Below are 25,771 nucleotides of genomic sequence, written 5' to 3'. Positions count from 1 at the left end.
TTTAATTAAACAATCCAGCTAAATGGGTCTGTTTGACTGCTGCAAGACCCATCGTTCTATCAAAGGGCCTTCAGGTTTTGGCCCCCTCTGATGGACCTGCGATTTCTTCTCTGATTATCTGGACTGTATTTTTGTTTGCAATAAACTTCAAAACTACACAGGAAGGATGAAGTCAGAGTATTCCCAATGTAAACCCAACCACTGCATAGTTCTGGCCTTCGCGGTCTAAGGGGCAGGAACAAAAACTTCAGAGAGAAATGAATTTCAGGTGATTAAGCCCTGCCCTTTCTGCTGCTTGGCACTCGCAGTTTCTTGGTATGACTGTGGTTATTTTTGTGGCTCTTTCAGGGGGTGTGAAAAGGAGGCAAGGATGTTCCAATCCAGAGCAAGCGGTTTCAGAAGCATTTTTGTTGCTGGCAAATAGCTTGAAAATTCGGAGTCCAAGAGACTATCGGGTGATACAGGCAGAGTGTAGGTTTGCTTGGTCACAGCATGGTAGTTGAGAAATCACCACAGTGAGAATTTGCAAATCCCTGCACTCTGATAGGCTAATAGTTGTCACCCAATACGGTGTACAAGGGCTGGCATGATGTTGGGGAAATAACTGTAGAATGATTATGCAAATCAGACACCCAGAACTACAGCTAGACATCAGTAACTGTACTACATCCCTGCTCGGAGACAACTGCACTGTTGTACAAAAGCTGCAGAAGGGTTGTGTTTTTAAACATTTCTACTTATGTTTACAGGGGGGTTGAGGTGGAAGTACATGAGTGATGTGACTCACGGACAGCATGCAAACCCTGTTTTCAAATACCACCTCCTTTCAGCTCCTTGGCCTATTTCTCTCTGTCAGGTCCAAGCACAGTTTCCCAAAACATGTCTGGAGTTTTGGCACTTTGTGCAGCAAAGAGCAGGCAGAGGTGGGGTGCGTGTCATGCCCTAGAAGTTCGGAGGCAGGTGCATTTGCTGAGCACACCACTGTTTATTCCAGCTGGTCACGTCTTAAAAATGCATCAGCGGCTGATGTAAGACTGAAGATGTTCTACTGCCTGGACATGTTTCTTTCCAGACGCAGACAAGAAGGTCATAGTCCCAGTTGTCAGGTACTGGTGAGACAAGGAGGCTGTGTCTACACTGGCACAATCTTGCACAAAAACTTGCTGCCTGCCTACACTGGCTGCGTGTTCTTGCGCAAGTAAACTGACTTTCTCCTGTATGAAATCAGGGCTTCTTGCGCCAGAACTCTGATGCTCCCGCTCAGGAATGAGCCCTTTTGCGCAAGTGTTCTTGTGCAAGAGGCCAGTGTAGACAGGCAACATGAATTTCTTGTGCAAGAAAGCCCTCTGGTTAAAATGGCCATCAGAGCTTTCTTGCGGAAGAGAGCGTTTACACTGGCATGGATGCTCTTGCACAAAAGCACATGCCAGTGTAGACGCTCTCTTCTGGAAGAGTTCTTGCGCAAGAACCTGCCAGTGTAGACGTAGCCGGAGCGTTTCCAGAGATGAGCTGAAATACGGGGCAGTGAGAAGAAACCGGTGTCCCCGCAAGCTGCCATGTGCTTGGTCCATAAATAGAGCACTTAGCCTGATTAATTTTAACTCTAGCTGCTCTCCATAAGAACCTGGAAAGGGGCAACTCACCGTATTTTTCATTGAAAAGCTCTTTGACTTGCTCTCGGAGAATCACTTTTTCTCCAAGCCGGTTTGCATCATCCTCATCTGTAACGAGAACATACAGGGATCATGTAGCCCTCTTTGTTCCACCCTCCAGCACAATCCATAACAAGGGAAGGTCTAGAGAACATGTCATCTCACTGCTGTGCAGCTGCTGCATCCAAGACATAAGAGATTTCTGACACCACTCTTCCTTGCTTTGAACCTTGTGTTATTTTTTATATAAGTGTGGGGTGGGTATAATATGCTGCCAAACTTGCATTTGCTATGCACTTACTTGGACAATAGCATTTTACATCCACTTTGCAAGGCTGTAAATGACAACACAGTAAGGAAAGCAATGGAGATGCAGGCCCGTTAAGTCCCAAATACTCCCATAAGGGATATAAAAGACTGAGAGCGCACTTTGATAGCAAAGCTCCTAAGTACAGGGTTGTTTTATAACGTACCATATAGTCAGCCTGGCCTTCCTAGCCTTTTAAAATTATCCTCATCATGCCCAACTTGACTTTTCTTTATTCTTTCGGGTTATTGACACAGTCAGGGTGCATCTACATTGCACCATCACGCAAAATAAGATACACAATCTGAGCAACGCAAATTGCATATCTTATTTCAAAATTACATATTTTGTCATTTCAAAATAAAGCGCTATTCTGAAATGTGCCTTACCCCTCATAGAATGAGGTTTGCTGGGACGTCGGACTAGTGAGCCCAAACTAACAGGCTTGCTGTGAAGATGCGGGATAGCTATTTCGAGATACTCTGGTATCCTGAAATAGCGTTGCAGTGTAGATGTAGCCTCACTTAGTTAGAGTTTTTTGCTGCAATTCAGCATCCTTAGAGTCAGTGGTTCACAGAACGTGATCTCTGCAATCATTTCCCACCCTGAAACTTACAGATCCTGGTGATAAATCCACAATCAGCTTTTTCCATTCCTCCCTGCAATTCAAACAGTTAGCTGTGAGCGCTGTACGCACACTCACTGTCTTTCACCAAATCAGAAGACAGTTCTTACAGCTATAAAACAGAGCAATGAATTGGGTTGGATATCTGTTAAGATTATATTGTCATTCACTTCAGCTGCATTCTTTCTGGCTACCTAGTGGAAAGTGTACTCATGTATTCCTAATAGAGAGCCATCCTCTTGAAATTACTTTCTCTGCAGGCTTACAGTTAAATTACTCCTGGAAGATATTTGCTGGCTTGACAAGTGCACAACTAGAGAGGAGGGCAGTTGGGATCACAGGTAAATGAATGTGGATCAGCACAGACATTCCCACATGCACAGAGCCTGCTGATCTATGAAACATCCCTTCTGTGTCTAAAACAGTTAATTGGTCACGGTAAGATACAGTGATCTGGGCATGGGATAGCTCCAGTGAGCTGACACGAGAGAGGACGTTGTTTCGAATACAGTAAGGTAGATGCAGTATTAGCACAGGAGTGGCCTTTCATATCACCCTTCCACATGAACCAGAACTGGAAGGACCATCAAGAGGTAATCAAGTCCAGTCCCTTGCACTCATGGAAGGACCAAGCCCCATCTAGACCATGAATCCTGTTGTTTCTGGCTGAAGTAAGATGCAATACACTTTGTAATCTCATTTCTGACTTGTAGGGTTGCCAACCATCAGTAAATTTATGGACAGTCCGCAAAAAAGTAGCCAAAATTGGATACGTCCGTAAAGTTCGCAAAAAAATTTAGGAGTCTGTAAATGTCATAAAAGTGCAATAACATTTCAAAAACCAGCAATTATTCTATGGGAATTAAATTTCTTCTGTGCTGCTTCAGCCATTTTACAGCAGAAATTGGACGTTTTAATTGTTTATTATAGCTCAATGGTTGAGGTGACATAACGTGAATCGGATGTACGATCACAAAATGGAAAACTTCCAGGACCATGACTAACTAAATGAAAGTGAGTTAAATTGTGATGTATGAATGACAACGATTACTTTTCACTTTGGCCATTTATGTCGTCTTAATATAGTATAAAAATTATGTCTGTTAAAAATTTGTCCATAAATTTTTCCCATTTTGTCCGTAAATGAAATTTCTGTGGGTTGGCAACCCTGCTGGCTTGTAAAATATGCTGTTTTGTTATGGTACTTTACACATGGTTGGCTGTGTCTAGACTAGCCAGTTTTTCCGGAAAATCAGCCGCTTTTCTGGAAAAATTTGCCAGCTGTCTACACTGGCCGCTTGAATTTCCGGAAAAGCACTGACGATCTCATGTAAGAAATCAGTGCTTTTCCGGAAATACTATGCTGCTCCCGTTCGGGCAAAAGTCTTTTTCCGAAAGACTTTTGTGCAAAAGGGCCAGTGTAAGCAGCACAGGACTGTTTTCTGCAAAAAAGCCCCGATCACAGAAATGGTTATCGGGGCTTTTTTGCGGAAAACCGTGTCTAGATTGGCCACGGACGCTTTTCCGCAAAAAGTGCTTTTGTGGAAAAGCGTCCTGCCAATCTAGATGTGCTTTTCCGAAAATGCTTTTAACGGAAAACTTTTCCGTTAAAAGCATTTTTGGAAAATCATGCCAGTGTAGACGTCGCCGCTGTGTTTGTGTAGGGGTGATATAAAATCGGAGCAGGACCTGTCAGTGACATCCAAAGAGATGCAGTACACTTGCAAACAGTACTAGAGTCCTCTCCGGGTGACCCCAGGTGTAGGAGCAGTCCAGTCCAGCGGTCTGTTGTTACAGATAGTGATAGGAGTTTGCAACAACTCTCAACACTTCATTTCCCTGGCCTGCAGAAATGGTGTTTTTAGGCTCAGGGAATGAAGTTTCTTTAAAGTGCTCCTCTCAAGCTGCACATTCTGACTAATCAAGCAAAATGAAGGGCTTCAGGGACGGGAACCATGTTAGAGGACCCCTATTCCCGGTTAACTCCCTCCAATAATATCTTTCTTAGACAGACTCTTCCTAGTTAGCAATTGTGGCCAAGTCTACACTGGCACTGTGCGCTGTAACTTTCTGGCTCAGAGGTGTGATAAATCACACCCCGGCCCCTGAGCGCAGCAAGTTACAGAGCAGTAAAGTGAGTGTGAACCAGGCTACAGCACCAGGGGCCGTGCTCCCAGCTCTGTTAGCTACTCCCTTCGCGGAGGGGGTTTACACAAAGCGTTCTCCCAGCGCTTGTGCCATGGCCTCACTTGCAGTTTAAAGCGCTGCTGCGGCTCCATTTTAAACTGTTCATTGTAGACAAAGCCTAAGATTGGGTATTGGCCTTAATATTTAAGCGAGGAGAGTCAGCTGCCATTAGTGTCTGCAAGATTGAATACTCTGGTAGGAAACAATGCAGTGTTGAAAGGAAACCACATTGCGTACTGCACAGGTACATCAGCAGGTTACCCACGGCCCCTATCCATCTGACTCCACAGCCATGGAGCACAGACATTGACAGCGGCTTTGATCACTGCAAAGTGTCTCAGCACATGCTGAAGGGCGTGGCGGAATCAAGGCCTGAATTGTTTTAGCAACATCTTCAGAACCCTGGCTCGTGTGCTTGGCCTTCTCCCAGCTTGTTTACCAACCACCTCAGAACTGGTGTCTTCAATACTGCCACTGTCAGACAGTCAAAACCCCCGAGTTAGGCTCCCAAAGTCATGAGACCATCTGAACAACCAGGAGATTTTTGCTGCTGTTTTTCTTTCGTCTTCGGTTTCTGCTCCTTTGGGAGGTGTCCCACCCAGGGCACACTTCCAAGCACTTTGTTTTTAATGCGAGCTGAGATGCTCATGCCTCCAGGAGTTGGAGCTTTAAGTAAAAACATCAAGCAGCGTGAGGTTGGCAATAGAATCGTCAGAGCTGGCAATGGAGCATCCTGGTTCCTGACTATCTCATGCACAGCACCTGAAGCACCGGGGCTCAGCCTCATAAAAGATTCTCTGAGCTGCTGAGATTGGGAGACTGTAGCTCTAGATGCCAGACACCGAGGAGTTCCTTTTAAAAAGAAGCCCAAGGCCAAGCATGTAGCAGCTTGTATTCAGCGACCACAATGAAGAAGCTTGAAAGCAACATGCCAAAAATTGGCCACACGGAATTTATTTCAAGAAAGACGGTCACAAGAATTTCTCTTTTGCTCTCCAATTATAGTAGGCGTGTGTTTTAGCCAGGGTTGTAGTAGGCTCATCAACTCTTAACACATGCACATCCCTGCCTATTCCCTCTGTGACTTTCCTGTCATTTATGCTGTTTCCTGGGCATACGGATGTATAGATGGTAGCAGACAAAGAAAGAAATATCAACATCAAATGGGTTTTTATTCTTAGTGACTCACTTTACGGTATTTGCATTTCTCTGGGATTTAAAATGCTGAAGCTTTTGCCTTTTCACTAATCCTCCAAGTGACTCTCAAAGGAGAAAGGTCTGAAGTTGTCTATGCTGGGGCTGCTCTCTTGATGGTGGGAGGTTCCTAGATTGTACCAGTGACTCAAACCAGACGTGGGGGAAAATCAAACGGAGCATGTACAACAGAGAAGCCAGAGAGGAAATAGAGGAGAATGCAGGGCTTTCACTAATTGTAAAATTCTCGTAAAGTTTCTTTTAACAATATTAATAGTCACCAGTACTGGGTTTGGAAACAATCCCTCTATTTCTCATTCAAGTCTGCAGATGGCTCTAGCCAGACATTTTTCCAGGCACAATGTTCATTCTCTAGGCGTAAGTGGGCAGGAGAGAACTGTATTTGGCTTTTTGTATGTTTGATATTGTAATATAATTGACTCAAGAAAACCACTAGCATTGCACTCGGAGGTCTCGATACTGCACAGCAAAGCATCATTATACAAACGTTCCTGGCACGGCACAGCACTATCATTTTTAATGGACTTTTTTTTAAAAAGGAAAGCAAATAAAGCTGGTGGCCAAAATGTGTCTTTCCTCGAGTGGGTGCCTATGGTTAGGATTCCAAACCTGCCGGCAGGCACTGAAATAAAAAGGTTATCCAGCTTCATGACACTTGTTGGTTTGTCCCCTGTGCAGACATGGACAGTCTAATTCCCCAGGGGAGAGGCAATAGGAGAGGGAGCCTTTCACGTCCACTTGACTTGAATTCAACTCAGGTCAGCAGCAAGTACCGCCACAGGGTTGCTTGGCACCCTACGTGAAGTGATTTAATCAATTTTGGTCCAGTTCCTAGTGCGCAAATGTCTAGGCTATTTGCAAATGAACACCCCCCACAATGAACACCTGGGCTGGTGGACTCAGCTGAGAACTTCATTGGCCAGGAGAATGAATTTCCTTTCACACACCTACCGGTGGCCCCTTCTGCGAAGGAGAGGAGGGCTGAGGGAGAAGCCAGCTCGGCAGCTTTTTAGCTGTCTGGGGAGAAATAGGCCTTTCTATGAAGTAGTGTTAACCTAGCACCTTGTACCTCCACTGAATGCACCCAAAAAAGGAAGGGGAAAAAGTCTAAAACCCCAAGAATACCTACATGAACTGAGTCAATTATGAACACAATATCATCACCAGGGCAAGTGAAATCTGTTGGCAAACTTCACTAAGCTCAAGTTAGCAAACACTGGTACTTAAAAGGCTGGATAAGAGGTTAGAGTGCCCATCTTGTATGTACTGTCTTTACTTTATGGTTACTTAAGAGCTGTCAGCCATTTCGCTACCAAACACTTAGTACCACATTTGGCGGTATCTTACTTGGACAATGGTCCTGTTCATTTCAAAAGGAACAATACAGCAAAGTAGGCCATCAGCATGCACAAAGATATCAGACACTGACCCTAAACTATAAAGGAGAAGTCCATGATTCTTTTTGTCAGAGTGTGGCCAGATTCTGATCTCAATTACATCAATTAAATGTGGAATAATTGTCAAAGAATCATAGAGCTGGAAGATGCTGCAGGAGGTCATCAAGTCCAGCCCCCTGCCCAAGGCAGGACCAATCCCAGCTAAATCAACCCAGCCGGGGCTTTGTCAAGCCGAGACTTAAACACCTCTAGGGATGGAGATTCCACCCCCTCCCTAGGGAACCCATCTCAGTGCTTCACCGCCCTCCTAGGGAAATAGTTTTTCCTAATTTCCAATCTAGACCTCCCCCACTAACTTGAGACCATTGCTCCTTGTTCTGCCATCCCTCACTACTGAGAACAGCCTCTCTCCATCCTCTTTGGAACCTCCCTTCAGGAAGTTGAAGGCTGCTCTCAAATCCCCCCTCACTCTTCTCTTCTGCAGATTAAACAAACCCAAGTCCCTCAGCCTCTCCTCATAGGTCATGTGCTCCAACCCTTTAATCATTTTGGTCACCCTCTGCTGGACCCTCTCCACTGTGTCCACATCCTTTCTATAGTGGGGGGCCCAAAACTGGACACAATACTCCAGAGCCGAAGTAAGGGGAATAATCACTTCTCTAGATCTGCTGGCAATGCTCCTCCTAATGCAACCTAATATGCCATTCGCGTTCTCAGCTACAAGGGCACACTGTTGACTCATATCCAGCTTCTCATCCACTGTAAAACCCAGGTCTTCTGCCAATTGCTACTTAGCCAGTCGGTCCCCAGCCTGTAACAAGGCTTGGGATTCTTCCGTCCCAAGTGCAGAACTCTACACTTGTCCTTGTTGAACCTCATCAGATTTCTTTTGGACCAATCTTCTAATCTGTCTAGGTCACTCTGGACTCTATCCCTGCCCTTCAGCGTATCTACCTGTGTGTAATTAAAAATATGCAGGAGCATGTAATTAACATGCAGTTGCATAGGACCCAGTTTCCACTTGCTGTAGATAAATGTAGTTCCACTGAAGCCCATGGAGACATGCCTTACAATATAATACACAAAAATTATGCAAGTTCGTGTTTATATTAGTAAATTATTACACACATTAAGTCAATGGAGTTATACCCGCTGAGGCGATGACCCAGCATATGCAACAATTTAAGTAAATAAATACTAAGAGAATGTGTGTGAACTGCACAATAAGAGTTTCAATAATTAATCACTTGGACAGCATCAAAGAGCTAAGCTCAGTTTGCCTAGAGCATGGACACCTAGGAACTTCAGTATCTGGTGCTTGGAAATGCATATCCTAGATACACAATACTGTTAAATGCCTCTTGTCTTCATTCTCCTCTTGGGGCCACAGGGGAAGCAGTGCAAGGCAGGGAAAAACCACCTGCACCTTTGAGGGTTTTTGGCAGCATTCATCCCTTATTAAAAACATACCGATACATTTCTTGTCTGCTACCATCTACAATGCATCAGCTGAGCTACGTACCATTCAAAGCAGCGTAAGCTTTTTCCAGTGAGGTTATCCGTCTAGGGGCTACAGCACAAGTTCAAAGGAGAGAAAGAGAGAGAGAGAGAGCAATGAGTGCTGTTTCTCATTAGTTCCTTTGCACAGTATTCACAAACAGCACCAATCCCGGGAATAGCATTGTAAATACCAACATGGATCTTCTCTGGGATCTCACCGGCACCCAGATCTCACTGGCAGATAAAGATTGCTACGAGAACTTCGTAGACATGACCAGGTGGCATAAAATCGGCCCCGGTTCCGCACAGTATTTAGGCACATGCTTAACCTTAAGCATCATGAATAGTTTCATTCACCGCAACGGAATTATTCAAATGCATGAAGCTAAGCACATTCTTAAAGGCGCTGTTGGAGTTTGGGCTGTGTGAATTACAGAACACCTTTCTCAACGTGCTATCGTTGCTCTGACACACTGCTGTTTACACTGAAGCCCTTTTACCCAGGATACAGTTAACTTTAACACAAAACATGTTGGTATTAGGCTGAAGACACGTGGGCTGTGTCTACACTGGCCACTTATTCTGGAAAATCAGCCGCTTTTCCCGAATAACTTGCCAGCTGTCTACACTGGCCCCTTGAATTTCCGGAAAAGCACTGACGATCTACTGTAAAATCATCAGTGCTTTTCCGGAAAAACTATGCTGCTCCCGTTCGGGCAAAAGTCCTTTTCCAGAAAACTGTTCCAGAAAAGGGCCAGTGTAGACAGCACAGATTTCTTTTCTGCAAAAAAGCCCCAATCGCGAAAATGACGATCGGGGCTTTTTTGCGGAAAAGCGCGTCTACATTGGCACAGACGCTTTTCTGGAAAAAGTGCTTTTCCGGAAAAGCATCCTGCCAATGTAGACGCGCTTTTTCCGGAAATACTTATAATGGAAAACTGTTCCGTTTTAAGCATTTCCGGAAAATCATGCCAGTGTAGACGTAGCCGTAGAGTGAAATTTACCCTCGTGCACTGAACCAACCCAAGAGCTACGCGCTTCAGTCTTGACCTGGGGTCATGGGTGAGAAATGGTGCAGGGAACCACACATGGGCTTAATTACACACTGGGTGCACAACACCCTTATTTGCTCATTCATTTTCCAAGCTTCAGGGGGTAGCTCTACAGGATAAACTTAAAAACCAACAATGGTCTGGTAGCACTTTATAGACTAACAAAACATGAAGATGGTATCATGAGCTTTCGTGGGCACAGAACATTTGCTACCAGATCAAGTGCTACCAGACCATTTGTTGTTTTTTAAGTTTCTCTCTTAGCCAAGATGGAACGGTTCATTTCTCTTTCAGGGAAGTCTGCCACAGGCATTCAGGAGAGATACTGCAATTATTCAGACACAGGCACATAATCACCTGCGACACCATGTGAAACAAGGAACTAGAAATCTCCCCGTGTGGGACAAAGAAAGTCCGGAGTCCTTAAACATATGACTGGCTAACAAAGGAGGGTAAATGGCATAGGCAAGGGAAGACGGCTGGAAGGAAATTCTGAAAACTGCCTTTCTTAACCAGTGCTGTGAAGAGTATAAGAGCGAGATTCCAACCCTGCATGGGCTTTGATTCCCTGCCAGACTCCGCTTCCATGCTGCAGTGGGAAGAAAAGAGCAGGAGGAAGGGGCAAAAGTTGTACCTTGCTGGAGAAAAGGGACTCTGTTGTGCATTTATTAGGCAGCAGGGTGAGACACACACCTGCAACTGATGACTGAAAAAGCAGTGGAGACTGCAGAGAGGAAAATTCTAAGGCTAACGCAGATGGAAAATAAACAGGATAATTGCACTAGTTCAGTAGCAATGGGGAGGAAAACGGAGAAAAAGGCACCCCTAAGGAGATGCTGGCCCTAGACACCATCTATGAAATGACAAGTGATATCAAAAAGAAACGAATTTCCTGGGGAAAACCAACAGCAACAGAGCTAGGGCCAGAATTTGCATTATGGTCAAAACAAAAATGAAACAGATCATTATGCTAAAGCTGACAGTTCCATGGGGAGCAGAATGAGAGGTGCTGTGGCAGACAAGCTAATGAGGGGGGAAGTCTGAGCAAGGTACAGTAATGACAGAGGCTGGTGACTGGAGATGGGATAGAAAGATACACAGCGTGAGTACTGTTAGAAAGAAAGAGCAGCATTCCGGGCATTGAAGAATTGTGGGAGGCGGGAGGAGAGACAGAGAGAGAGAATTCAGTAAGCAGTGATACTAAGAGTCTGTTCAGTTTCTCAAGTTATACATAAAAGCAAACATTTCAAACAAAAGCTTAAGAAAACCGCCACTGAAATAAATGAGATAAAACAGAACAAACATATTTTATATTCTTCCTATTGAACAGAGAAGCGTCTATAATCTTATGCCCGGCTACTTGCAGTACAGACTCTTGTTTAGCTCCGTGGAGTCAAATCAAACAGAAGTTTGGGCTTTGTAAATGCCTGATGCAAATCACAGCAATTCTGGGCAGAATGTTTCAGTTTCCAGTTCACTTTTGTGGATTATGGAGAAATCGGATGCTTCTGTCTGTAAGTGTGTGCAGGTTATGGTAGTGCAATTTGTATATTACTACAGTGTGGTCATTTACCATCTGGTGCTAGGCAGAGTTTCTGCCAAAGGCTTCCTGCTGGCAGGGTGGGAGCTGAAAAGCAATAAACGCCACCACCCCGGGATTGCAGACTAAAGGGCTTGAAAGGCTCGTGAGGGGCCTGTCAACCATGACCATGCACCAGTACCAATACTCTGAGGGTAAAATTCTCCCTTGGTGTAAATAGTTGCCACTCAGCTGAACTCAATGGAGCTATGACAGTTTACACCAGCCAAGGATCTGGCTTCTATGCACCAGCCTCCAAAGGTTTAACCTAGTCTGCTCTGCAGCATCTCTTGTGTTGCCTCCTCAGGGTCGCCGATCGGGGTGGGGGTAGTTGTGCCAGGGCCCGGTGATTTAAAGGGGCCTGCTACTGCAACAGCAGTGGTGGCTAGAGTCTGGGGCCCTTTAAATCTCCACCAGAGTCCCGCACGGTGCACTCTGTGCAGGGCTGACAGCTGGCGAGGAGTCACCCCTCGTCACCCAGAGTCATCCCTCAAAACCTACAAACCAGCTTCACGTTTTTACCCTTTGGTGCAAATTTACAGGCACAAGTTGCAGACTGGAAGTGCTTGCCTGATCTGTCCCAAGCAGATTTCAGCCAGCTGACAAAAACTGTTACATGGGGTTCCGCTGACTGAGCAAGGCAGATGACTCATTAGCCCACCTGCATATGAGGTAGCTGGGAGTGACCTTTGGAGGGAGAGATGATCTAGGGTGTGGACTGAACACGTATGAAGGAGGAACCTGTAAGAGGAGCCAATCCTGGAGAAAAGCCTTGAGCTGAACTTTGTGCATTGCCAAACTCTTTCATTAACAAATCAACCCACCCCGTAAGGCAGTGAATTTGGACTCTGCACACTGGTATGCAGCTGTCCAGCTACATGATAACTATGTCCACAAGAGAGTAGCTGGATGTCTACATTCCCTTGTCTGTGCTCACAGCTCTTTGGAGGCACAAAAGGGAAGACCCTTTCCAGACCAAGTCTTAAACTCTACAGTAAACCCTTTTCCTGCAGTGTCCAGCTACACAGAACATAAGCTCCTTTAGGACCTTTGTCTCTACTTTACATAGCCTCACCATGAGAACTTAACCAATAATAATCAGTCTCACCACTGTGCACTGTATCATTGGGGCATTCTAACCCCTGCCGGTTAGGTAGCAATATCCATGTGAGGAAGGGAAGCACACACGTCCCACAAAGGACAGCAGAATAAGCTGGAAGGCACTGAATGAGGAGACAAACAGACTATACCAAAGCGAAACGTTACAACAATGCAAACTAGTAAGGGACTTTCTTGTAGGGAAACCATTTAATGCATGCTATTCAGAGAACGCAGCCTACACTCGGCAAGTATCCAGGTTTTTAGGAATATTGATTTCAAAGAACCATGAAAGGAGGAAGTATTTGTTTTGGTGGAAAGGAAACCAGCCAAAGACACTTCCAAAATTCCAGTTGAACACTTGTTTGTTTTGAAAGTTTGATTAAAAGAGAAAAAGATAGGTATTCAAATCCCAGTCCTGTAAACACGTATGCTGAACCAAAAGCGTTTGAGTAATCTCCTTCAAATATATACAACTGTGTTTAAACACATGAACATACAATCCAGAAGGGATCGCCTGATTTGTCAAATCCAGTTTGCTGTTATTGCAGGCAATCCTATTATATAATCTCATTCATAAATCCATCCATCTCCTTAAACCTAGTTAGGTTGTTTGGCCCCTGTATTCTTAATGGCAGGCTGTTGCAGAACCTCCCTCCACCGAGGGTTAGAAACCTTCTTCCAATTTCCAGCCTGAATTGAGTCATGACCAGTTCATACCCATTTACAGAGCCCCGCATGGATATGAAATTTGTGCCTGTATCTGCAAAAATGAGCCACGGACACACAGATATAAAATGGATATCCGCAGATAAGCAGGGCTCTAGCTGTTTATTCTTGGGCCAACACTGTCCTTTAGCAAGCTCTTCTCTATTTGTGCTGTTTACCCCATTGGTCACTTGAAGGTTAAGCATGTGTGCAAATGCTTCCAGGACTGGGACCTAGGTGGAAGAATATTTGCCATGGGGTGACCAGTGATGATGCTGTCACTCTGAAAATGATTGGAGGGTTTGCGTTTTCTGAAGCTCATGGCAGAATATGAGATTCCAGCAAGAAAAAGAGACGTGATCATTGAAACAAGACTAAAGAAAAAAATGAATAGAGAGAGTTAGTGCGTAAATCACATTATTACCTTCTGGTACTTGTGATGCCACTGCACGTACAAGTGAAGGGAAAAGGAAAAAGAACAAAGGCAAAAGAAAAGAGTTCAGCTGGCTGGGATGAAGACTCCTCAGTGTTTAAAAAAGGCTTTGAAGTTGCACAACAATCTACATGATCTGTTTGACTTTCCACTGTCAGATCCCAACGGCTTTCCCATTTACTGCAGGGCGTCCCTGCTATACGTCCAAGATACGTTCAAAAAAATGTGGCCTCACAGTGAAACAACCTACAGCGGGGAATCCTTTTCCCATGCCTGATTTCCATTTTGCACGAATTGGTCTTTTTTTTTGTGTGTGTGTGCGACGTAAGAGCGGGGAATGGGAAGACTTGTAACGCAACAGCTGCTACAAGCATCAATGATGTTAGTGCAGAACCGACGTATACCGGGGCGATGTATAACAGGGATGCCCTGTACATGGAAATCCATGGCACCTTAAAGACTAAGGGTGCACCTACACAGAACCCTAAACTCAAAGTAAGATATGCAAATTGCATATCGTATTTCGTCTGTATTTTGAAATAGCTTATTTTGAAATGTGGTGCATCTATACAGCGCCAAATTTCAAAATAAAATGCTATTTCAACACATCCCTTAACCTACGTGGAATGAGGGTTACAGAGATGCCGAAATAGCATGCCTGTTATTTTGAAAAATATTTTGAAATAACGGGCGCATTTAAAAGACACGGGGGAGCTATTTCGGAATACTTCCAGTATCCCGAAATAGCCCCGCTGTCTAGACGTACCCTAACCGATTTATTTGGCCATAAACTGTCACAGGTAAAAAACACTTCATCAGATGCATAGAGTAGAAATCACAGGTTAGGATATGTACATACTAACATATCAAAAGAAGGGATTTATTTATCAAGTGTAGGACAAGTATTACAAAGGCCAATTCAGTCGGGGCGGATATGGTTCACTCCCAGGAGATGATATGAGTTCAGATAAGAAAGAATAATCATTCTCCTGCTGCTCTTCCCGTTGGGGACCAGGAGAGAGTGGGTCTGAACATCAAAAAGCAAAGGGAGGAAACAGAAATAAATGCCACTGAAATATGTTAAGGTCGAGTCAACATGAGCTCAAACGTTTGTTAGGTGTTTCAAATGGGAGATGTGGCACATCAAACTGTGGTGCAGGATAGTGTTCTCGTGATTAAAAAGAAAAGGATGCCTGGATGTGAGGTTTTTTAATTAAAGAACACTGCCTGCCCTACTTTATTAATTGGAATATGGGAAATAATCTGTCAGTGTGGTAGGGAGTCTGGGAATAGGACAGATGGGGTGGGTGCGCATTTTCAATCAAAGAACATAAAAATTAACATACAGACTTTTTTTTTGCTAGATTACTTATGCTTGATATTTTTTTCAAAAGCTCAAATTAAGCCTGTTTTGTAGCTCTGGGCCTCAGGAAAGAAGAAAGACAATTTATAGTGTTTATAGCACTGGAATTTCAAACCCCCCACCTCTTTCATCTCCTTTGAGTTTAATACGGAAAGATCACGCCATTCTAAAAAGGATTCCAAAGGACTTTTCTCTGAGCTGATCACAGCAACAGCAATCAGAAAATTAAAATGAAAAAAAATCTGAATGTAAAGTTGGTTATTAAATACCTATTTTGAGGTGCTTGCCATAGGGCTACATGGGTTTCCTTTCCGAGGTAGCAATTGAAGTGCCACATCGTACTGCAGATCCTGAAGCCCTTTTATGATGTCTTACTTGATGGTTAAGTTGAATATTTGTACAGATACTATAAGGACACAGAGACTCAATCAATGTCTCTCTGCCTTGGTGGCTACAGAAGACTTCACTCTTTTGGACGGGAGATTTTTCCAAAAAACTGGTCTGGCTTTACTCTTGCAGCAATTAGTTGTAAAGCTCTCAGTGATCGCAAGAGGGGCAGAGTTAGGCCAGTCTAGCTACGGTACTTATTTGATCCCCATTAACATAACATCCAAGTACCTCCAAAACTTTAATGCATTTGTCTTTATACCCCTCTGTAAGCAGGCCAGGGCAGTGATAGGAAACCCAGTATATAGATGGGGAACCGAGGTGAAGCAATTTGCCACGGTGACACAAGACTCTGGTTGAGCAGAGACTTAAAATTGGGCTCTCACATCCTAGGCTGGCGTTCCAACGGGTGGACCACACACATCCATCCTTATGCCCATTTGGAAATCCTACTCCTTGATCACCAGGATGCTGCCGGACCAACAATAATTCACACATCTTCATAAGTGCTGAGGTGATCGAGTTCTATTCAGTACATGAGAATGGCCAAACTGTCCATCTAGTCCAGTGTCCTGTTTCTGATAGTAGCTTGTGTTAGATGCGTCAGAGGCAATGAACAGAGTAGGGCAGTTCTCAAGAGATCCATCCCCTTTTGTTCAGTCCCAGCTTTTGGCACGCATGAGGCTGAATCCCTGACCACTTTCGCTAATAATCACTCTTCATTGTTGCATCCTTCACAATTCTTGGTTGAATCCCACTTGGTCCTGTGACTTCTTACCACTAATGTATCGATTTGTACCAAACCCTCTTCCAGTCACACCTCAATCAGAGATAGTTTCTCAGATCTGTCACCTACAAATACGGTTCAGGTGTGGGAATCTCCCTGGTATCTTCTGCAATGTAGGCCAATGTGAAGAATTAATTTAGCTTCTCTGCAGCAACCTTGTCTTCCTTAAGTGCTCTCTTTGTATCTTGGTCTATGGTGGCCCCACCGATCGTTTGGCAGGCTCCCAGCTCCTCGGCTACTTAAAAACACACCCTACTGTCAGTTGGTGAGTCTTTTCCTAGTGGTCTTCAAATTCTTCTGTAACTTGGCTAATTCAACTTTTACTGTTGACTTGCCAGAGTTTATGCTCCTTTCTGTTTTCCTCAGTAGGACCTGACTTGCAATTTTTAAAGGATGCCTTTTTGTCTGTAACCACCTCCTTTAGTCTGTTGTTAGTTTCTATACAGCATAAAGGCATTTCATGTTGTTACTGTTCCTTTTAAATTTCCATTGAACTATTGTCTTCATTTTTGCTTAGTGAAATTAAATGCTATTGTTGTGTCTTTGATATTTCCCCCTAACAAAGATTTTACATTTAAATTGCCTTATGGTTTCTGTTACTGAGTAGTTCAGCAAAATTCATCTCTTGGACCTGACCCTCTGCTCCACTCAGGACTAAATCAAGAAATGTTTCTTCCCTTGTAGGTTCCAGAACTAGCTGCTTCACAAAGCCGTAACGTATGCTGTCTAGAAATTTGAATCTCTGCATTCTGTTGCTACTGTCAACCGAAACTACTCCCTCAGCCATTTGTAGCCTTTGCTTAATGAATGCCGGGGTGACCAACCCGTTACAGATGAAGAGTCAAAATAGTGGTGAATACAGTCCAAAGAGCCGAGAGAAAAAAGTTGTTGATCAAAAAAGCCCTGGCTGTCTCGTTTGATCGAGAGAGGGAAAAAAAGCCCTTTTAAGAGAAGAGCAGGCAGTGGCTTCAACAAAAATAGCGAGCCCCTTCCCCCTAAAAAAAACGGGGAAAAATTCTGTTGAGGGGGGACCAAAAAATTGTTGAGAAAAAAAAAGAATCCCAAGAGTTATTAAGCAAAAAAATAAATACATAAAATAAAACAGCATTAAAACAGTATGGCCCCTTTAAATGTGTGCAGAGTCAGATTAGGCCAGGGATAGAAAGAGGGAAGGTTGAGCACTAAGACGGAGGGAAGGCATTGCTTCCCCTTGCTCTGGTCTTGAGGTTTTTTGCTGGCAGCCATCTTGGGTTTTTTGGTCGAGCAAGAAGGGAGCTTCCCTGCAAAACCAGGTAAGCAAGGGAGCTGGGGCCCCAGGAAGAGGGGGTGGGGGCAGGGCCCAGTTGCCTTGTGTGTAGGGTTGCCAGGTGTCCGGTATTTTCGTCTCCTGGCCGGGAAAAAAACAGAAAATACCGGACATTTCAGGTGTCTGGTATTTTCTGAATTTTTTTACTGGACAAGAGGTGAAAATACCAGACTGTCCGGGTCAATACTGGACACCTGGCAACCCTAAGTGCCATTTTGAAGGCAGCCATTTTGAAGTCTGCACGCGGCACTGCAACTCCAGCTCTGTCTCTTTCAGACAGAAAAATGCTGCCCCTTTCACAGCTGGGAGCCGCAATTTTTTCTTTGAAGAGTTGCATGCGGCTCCCGAGCTGCGGATTGGCCACCTCTGATGTATGCCCTTCATCTCAGCCGAATGCTGAAAGGAAGCTACTCAGTTTTACTTCTGTTTACAGTTTCATGAGACTTCCTAACTCTTGTGAACTTCTCCAATGCTGTTGTGTTTGTGCTTTATTTAAATAAAAGCAAAAGAAAAAAACAATTTTGATTTTTTTAAATGTCAAGGAATCATTCTGTTGTTCTCAGCTTTTAATAAAACCTGTTTTGGTCAAAAAGTTGGGCTTCAATGAACATGGCAGCATATCCTTAATTTTTTGTCTCATTTGAAAGTTTCCAATTTTACTATGGCAGAAAGACGATTAAAGCAAAAGCAATGGGTATGCAAATGTGTATGTATGTAATAAAAAGGATAACAGAATACAGATTGTTACAGCTGGCAAGAAAATACTTTTTTTAAAAATGAAAAATGTCCTTTTTGATGAAAGATATTTTAGTGACATTTTAGTGATATTTAGTAATTCTGTCAAAAATTGTCAGTTTTTTTAAATAACTAGGTTTTTTGCCACCCGTGTCTTTGATAACAACACAACACTTTCTATGACAAAGTCAGACAAGGATTGAAAATGTTGTTTAAGGCAAAACACTCTTCCCTCCTTCCAGTTTTACAGATTACGTAGCAATGCCAACTCAGCTAGCAGGTTGGACGGTTAATGCTTGAGTTGTTCCGCACTAATGGTCTGATCTGAGTGAGAGCTGATCACCTAACTTTGAATACATAGATTTTTCCATTAATTTATTATGCAGAGAAATATTGGGCCAGGAATCGCCCCCAAGTGTTACTCCAGATTTACATCCATGCAACTCAACTGAAATTAAGGCCTGTGCAACACTTGCATTTCATCTGAGCCTTATAAAGACCAGATTCAGCTAAGTGACCTGCCTATGAATTCCATGCTTTATGAGAGACTCACTTTTCAATTAATCAAAAGGCAAGGGAAGTCAGTGGCAGAATTTCCATTGACATAAATGGGCAGTTGGTTTGGTTATAGGATTAAGAAGGTCTTAAGTATTGTACAAGCATCGTGCTTGCCCTCTGTCCAAGTTCCAGCTCCATCAGTCATTAAACTCACATCCCCAAGACTAGTGATGTTAAATATCAGTTAATTGAATACTTGATTAACCTCATGAATTCTTATCGGTTACTTGACTATTCTATAGTCCCCAGGGATGGGGCCAGTAGCCAGTGCACTCTGGCCTCACTCCTGAGTAGCCCCCTGCCACTTTGTGCTGCTGCCTCTGTATCAGAGGCAGCAGCCCAGTGTGCCAGGTGGGAGCTGGTCCATGAGGGGAGTCAGTTTAAAAACCAGAGGCAGCAGTGCGGGGTGGCAGCAGCCTCTGTCCAAGGCGGTGTCTGAGCTCCCAGACCCCAGTGCAAGCCAGAACTGAGTGGGACTACTTGCCCACCTGGCTCCTATTACACTTTATATGCTGAGCTACAGCAGGGTAGGTCCCAGATCCGGTGCAAACCAGGACAGAGCCAGGCTGCTGGCCAGCCTGCTAAAAAATGTACTGGCAAGGGGGAGGGGGGAGGGGGAGAATGTGAGTAGACTATAGAATTTACCTATAAGCTTTTGCTTATTGTTTAATCGACTATACTATTACATTCCTTTCCAAGACTCATGTCCTAGCTACTCCCATCAAAGGTTCCTAACCTTTTCCTATCTGTTGCATTTGCCATCCCTAAAGTGTTCCATCTGCAAGCGATGCTGGTCAAGCAAACAGAAAGTAGTCTACAAAGGACACAGCATTTTGATATTTCCATGCATGGTCTACCAACAGTTGTAAATACTTAAAAAAAAGTAACTGTGTTTTTAACAGAAAACTGTCTTTCTTCTTCTTCTCTGAACTGTGGGGAGTTTAAAAGCTGGGCAGGAGACTGAGCTATGATAACAATGTACAGGAAAGGACTGGGAGAAATCTCTGCAAGATGTTTTCTGTGATACCACCTCCCAAATGCTTTCATATGTGGGCTTTGACTTCTGAAAGTCTGTCACGACTAAAACAAAATTGCTCTCCAACGAGCCCATCTCGGTCCAAGAGACTATGCTATTTCCTACGCAGCACAGAGGAAGTCCAACCCTGATCTTGACAAGATAGGAAGATGGGAAATCAACTTGTTCTAAATCAAGATGGGGCAAAGTTGCGAAGGGAACTTCACAGGCCAGCCCCTGGGGATATGAACAGAGAAAAGCAACACACTTTGTTTGGGGCAGTGGATTAAATTCTGAAAGACCAAATACAGTTGGTGGCTGATGACTTACACACATCAATAAAGCCTAATCTTTGTGTTACAGAAAGCAACTGAGATAATTCCCAGATAGAGCTCCAGATGATCTTTAATTGCAAACACAGCAAAACAAATCTCACCTCTTTCTATTCTCCTTCAAACAGAAAGGTTGATGTCTGTCCACACTTTCATTTGACACATTCTAGCTACTGACAAAACAGCAGCTTGGAAGAAAAACACCAACACATTCTTCAGCGTATAATCCCCCTCGCTGGCTCTCTCTAATTAGAACACTGATTCCGGGATGTTTGAACGACCCACTCACTGCTTTGCATTCATCCATTTCCCACGCCACAGCAGAGAAGGGTTCTGACTATGTGCTGCAAAGGAGGGTGCAGGCTGACAGCCAAAAATGATAGACCTCTCTAGTGAATGCTGGATGTTTGTTACCAAATTAAACTAGGTCTCTGGGCAAAGTAAAAATGCTTCATGTCAGCAAGGACAGACATTTGGAGCCAAGGATGCAAACGGTTACTCTTTTAGGAGAGGTAATAGGCAGATCGCTCTTTAGTCAAGCGCTCATGCTTAGGAGTTAGCAAATGATGGCCTGCAAGCAATCACAGCAATGCAGCCATGCCAATCTGCAAGGGCAGGCACGGAGAGGACTATTTTGTTCCAATTGGGTTCATGGCTTCTTGAAGCCAACGTAAGCCCAACCAGTACAAACAGCAGCTTTCCTTCTCTACACCTGGGGGTTTTCCACCACTACCGATTATCCTAGCTGCTGGTCATCTTTGATAGAATCAGACTGATGCCATGTATAGAAAAAGCCTGAATGTTTGTAAAAGGCCCTGAGGGATCTCAAAGGACAGAGCTAGATCCCAAACAGGGATTAATAGTTTCCAACCAGGCCTTGTCACAGTGGGGGGGAGGCAGGTTGCTAGACATGTACCACCCTCTACAGAGAACAATACCCAGATGTTCCGGTCTGCCAGGCACTGCACTCAGACACCGGGAGCTGGCCTGTGCCAGTTGATTCAGGCTGCTGGAGCTAAAGGGGCTGTTTATCCTTTGGGCTCTGGGATCCTCCCACCTTGCAGGGTCCTAGAGTTTGGGCTCCCACCTGAGTCTGAACATCTAAATTGCAATTAAACAGCCCCTTAGCCCAAGCCCTGCAAGTCCCTCGTGGAACGAGGTGTACAGCTAGTTCGGATTAGGTTACACGCGGCATGGGGTTTGAACTAGCCGGCATTTAAAAATGGCTCCAGCTGGCTTCATGCAAATGAAGCCCGGGAAATTCAAATCCCGGGCTTCATTTGCAACTGCAGATGACTACATTACCCCCGCTAGTTCGAACTAGCGGGGTAGTGTAGACATACCCCCTGAGAGCGGACAGGGGCCAATGCAGGTGTTTGCCTGCAGTGTAGACATACCACTGGCTCCTGGCAAAGAGTCCCTCCCTTTAACGGTTAGCGGGGGAGAAACCAGAACTCTGGGTGGCACTTATTGTACCAAAGGCCAGGGTTGGTGGTCTCCCTGCACCGAACACTGTTACTCCATCAATGTGCCCCGGAAGAGGGGGTGCTCTGTTTACTATTTGCCACTTAATACTCCATGAACGTATATCAGAGTCCGCCAAACAAAACGACAACTCGTTTTTACGCAGATCCTGTGTTTATCGAGCAGCAACGGTCATTCGCTGCCATCCAAGGACCTTCCCTACTGCATCTGCTAGCTACCGGTAACAGGGATGTAAGAGGATCTCAGGTTAGCATTCTAAAAATGCAGGACGTTTCAAGGAAATACTGCCAGCATGTACGTGTGAATTAGGGGCCAGCTGTCCTCATCGGGGAGCCATGGCACTCCACCAGACACGCAAGGCTTGGACGATATTCAGTGGGAAGTCAGGTCAACGGTCATTTTCCCCGCACTGGTGGGGTGAGCGCAGCACGAGCGCCATGTGACTTCCTGACTGACAAGACACTGCCCTGCTTAGGCACACAGGCATCTCCTCTTACCAGGTTTGGGGATGAGTCCTTGGAAAGGTCTGGAAAACAGAAGGAGAAAAGACCGCTTAGCATGAAAGCAAGGCAGGAAGCAGGCAAAGCTCGCCCGATGACTCTTGCCAACAGCAATTATACTTGTTATTTGGGAGTTAGTGACAAGAGGCCCCAGTGGGGATCACAGCCCCCTGGCAAGAAGGGCTGTACAAACTCATGACAACATGGTCCCTGCTCTGAATCATAGAATCATAGAACTGGAAGAGACCTCAGAAGGTCATCAAGTCCAGCCCCCTGCTCTAGGCAGGACCAATCCCAACTCTGCTTCTGCTGCACCTGAAACACAAGAGTGGTCCAACTGCCCTGGGATTTGGGGGGCTGACCGCTATTCCTGGCTCTGTCCCCGAATGCACGGGGTGACGGCAAACACGGTGCTTCCTGTCTTGGTTTCCACTCCCTCCCTTTGTCTGTCTAGACCAGGGCTATTCAACATGCGACCCGTTTGTTTGTGGCCCGCGGTGCGGTGTGGGTTTACGTGGGGCTCAACACACGGCCCGCGGGTGGGAGCCAAACCAAAGAAATAGTCAATAGAATAGTCTTCTGTTGACAAGCGTTTTAGTAGTTAAATTCCTGGACTGTCTTTGCTCATTCCAAGTGCTGTCATATGGATGGAAATCGGGTAAAGATTGCATTTTATTAATAGCAGCAGCACTGACTTAAATGAGGCCGGCGTATTGTGTAATCTTGCCTTAATCTTTGTATTCATGCCCGTCAGTGTGAAAGAAGCTATTTGCATATATTTGCATATATATTTGCATGTCTATGCAACCACACTTCAGTCGCGGCCCTCGGCACGTGCTGTGAGTATCATTGTGGCCCCCGGGGCTCCCAAAGTTGAGTAGCCCTGCTCTAGACAGTGAATGCTTCCAGGCAGGCAAGGTCTCTTGCTAGGCCTATGTGTGGCCCTAGCACAACAGGAGCGTGGGATCTCAGCTGGGTTTCTAGGCACAGCCCTTGTACTGCACCATTAGCTCCACTTTCCAGGTGGGGACACAGACCGAGGGAGATGGAAGAACTTGTCCAAACTGGGAATGGAGCCCTGGTGTCCCTAGTCATGGAACTACGCTGCCTCCACTCACAGGGCTTAGCAGGGGCCGAGTCTCAGCCCACTCCGGTTAGTAGCCAGCTTTCCTCGCCCATCCCATTGCCTTGGGATCCGGCCCTTGTTGCACCATGCCTGATGGTTCCAACTCAGCAGAGAGGGTGGAACAAACAAATTCACTTGCACCATCAGCCCCTTCCCGCCGCTGCTGCTCACCCGGCCCTTGCTGACTGGCTGATTTCCTGTAAGCCACAAGCGGGCACGACATCCCCCTCCACCCCCTGCAGCTTGTTATAATAATTCCCCACCCCCCGCCACGGGGAGCGCTCCTCAGTGGTTCCTCATCAGGGACTGGGGCACCCTGCGTGGCTGGCACACACAGGCTGACTTTCATTCCTCTGATGGCTACACCCTGCTACCTACTGGAATAGGAACTGGCCCCGTCGGGCAGGCAGCTGAGCAGAAAGGAAGAGGAAAGGAAGGGGAAACCAATATTTTATAGCTCACTTCAAATTGTTAACTGCCAGCTTAATTGTTGTCTCTCAGCAGGATGGAAGCCAGGGTCATTAGGGAGTATTAACAGCCTTTCCCTTGAGGGAGACCGGAAGCTCATGCGATGGATTTAGCTTCAGGGACTTCACTTCAGGCACATGCCAGGGTCTTTGGCACTGGGACAGTGTCCTGGTCCCCTTCCCCCTCCCAGGTTGCATGGCAAACAGCCCCGAAGGGAAACATACCTCGTTACCGTGAACTTGATTTTATCTGCCACAGCCAATATCCTCTCCAGGTTCTGCGAGCCAAAAGTGCATGGTTTCCTGAATGGAATCCCAGGAGGAAGCCCCTCTATAATCACAGACCCTGGGTTGCTTTTAATCCGCTTGTATGGCACTTGCACCGGGTACTTGATTCCCAAGGCCTCGCCTGGAAGGAAAAACAAACCACATGTGCTTAAGATTCAAGCCTGATTTCAGATACCAGATCTGACCTGCACTCCTATTATTCCTCTCACCCTCACACACACCTACACCCCCAGATGCACCTACACCCTCACCCAAAGTCCCTTCCTCCCCTGAAGTGCAGAACCAACCGTACAAGCTGCTTAATGGAGCATGTCAATCATTAGATCAAGGAGCAACATTTTCAGGCCATCACCATGGGGACGATCAGAACGGAATGGTCCCGAGGCAAGTAGTGAATGCACAGAACTGCGCTGATCAAGCAAAGGATGGCAAATAGAATTTAATGTGGTTAAATGTAAAGTAATGCACATTGCAACACATAATCCCAACTGTATAGACAATATGATGGGGGCTAATTTGGCTACAACTACTCAAGAGAGAGATCTTGGAGTCACTGTGGATAGTTCTCTGAAAATATCCACTCCGTGTGCAGCCGCAGTCAAAAAAGCAGATAGAATGTCAGGAATCGTTAAAAAAGGGATAGAGAATAAGACAGAAAATATCTTACGGTCTCTATATAAAACCATGGTACACCCACATCTTGAATATTGCGTGCAGATGTTTACCTCGTCTCAAAAAAGGTATATTGGCATTGGAAAAAATTCAGAAAAGGGCGACAAAAATGATTAGGGGTTTGGAACGGATCCTCTTTGAAGAGAGATTAAAAAGAGTTGAATTTTTCATCTTAGAAAAGAGGAGACTAAGGGGGGGTATGATAGAGGTCTATAAAATCATGACTGGTGTGGAAAAAATGAATAAGGAAAAGTTATTTACTTATTCCCACAATAAAATAGCTAGGGGTCACCAAATGAAATGAATAGGCAGTAGGTCTAAAACAAACAAAAGGAAGTTTTTCTGCACTCAGCGCACAGTCAACCTGTGGAACTCCTTGCCAGAGGATGTGGTGAAAGCTAGAACTTAAAAAAAGAGCTAAACAGATTCGTGGAGATTAGGTCCATCAATGGCTATTAGCCAGGATGGGTAGGAATGGTGTCCCTAGCCTCTGTTTGGAGGTGGGTGACAGGGGAGGGATCACGAGGATTACCTGTTGTGATCCCTCCCTCTGGGGCATCTGGCATTGGCCACTGTCGGCAGACAGGATACTGGGCCAGATGGACCTTTGCTCTGACCAAGTGTGAACGTTCTTATGTTCTTAAAGGAGGGACAACTAGGGAGCTGAAGCTATATTTAAAAAAAAAAAGAAAAAGAAGACGCCAGGGACAAAGATAAGGGCACCCCAAGCTGGTGATCATGCTGTCCTGGTGGAAGAATGGACAGGTAAGTGCTATTTGCTTTGGGATGTTATTTGGGACAATTTGCATTTCATTCCCCCACCTCCACCCCCCCCGTGTCCATCTGCAGGAGAAAGGCCAGCAGCTTCCCTGCCAAGAAAATGCCATCACGTGTCTACATTAGGCAGACTCCTCATGCCCCCTGGATTATGCTCCCTGCATGAGGGAGGAAGGAAGACCCAAAGATTTGGCCACTAGTCCATCACTTGGGAGACTTC

General features: G+C 45.1%; 1 protein-coding gene across 4 annotated transcripts in view; it reads right to left on the bottom strand.

Annotated features, from left to right (window-relative positions):
- The window catches only part of GTF2IRD1 (GTF2I repeat domain containing 1), a 205,201-nt gene that overhangs the window by 15,418 nt on the left and 164,012 nt on the right, over positions 1-25,771 (bottom strand). For 2 of the 4 annotated variants that reach the window (XM_075904297.2, XM_075904295.2), the window contains exons 21-24: positions 24,040-24,223; positions 22,219-22,247; positions 8,906-8,953; positions 1,644-1,721 (exon numbers count right to left, since the gene is read on the bottom strand). In XM_075904297.2, the coding sequence (XP_075760412.2) occupies positions 1,644-1,721; positions 8,906-8,953; positions 22,219-22,247; positions 24,040-24,223 (339 nt within the window). The remainder of the gene's footprint in view (positions 1-1,643; positions 1,722-8,905; positions 8,954-22,218; positions 22,248-24,039; positions 24,224-25,771) is intronic. The other 2 variants (XM_075904296.2, XM_075904298.2) reach the window with 1 other exon arrangement.

This window comes from Pelodiscus sinensis, chromosome 21 (genome assembly GCF_052426305.1).
Source record: "Pelodiscus sinensis isolate ZL-2025 chromosome 21, ASM5242630v1, whole genome shotgun sequence".
Classification (NCBI taxonomy): Eukaryota; Metazoa; Chordata; order Testudines; family Trionychidae; genus Pelodiscus; species Pelodiscus sinensis.
The sequence above is the reverse complement of the archived record's forward strand: the minus strand, read 5'-3'. Positions and strand labels throughout refer to the sequence as shown.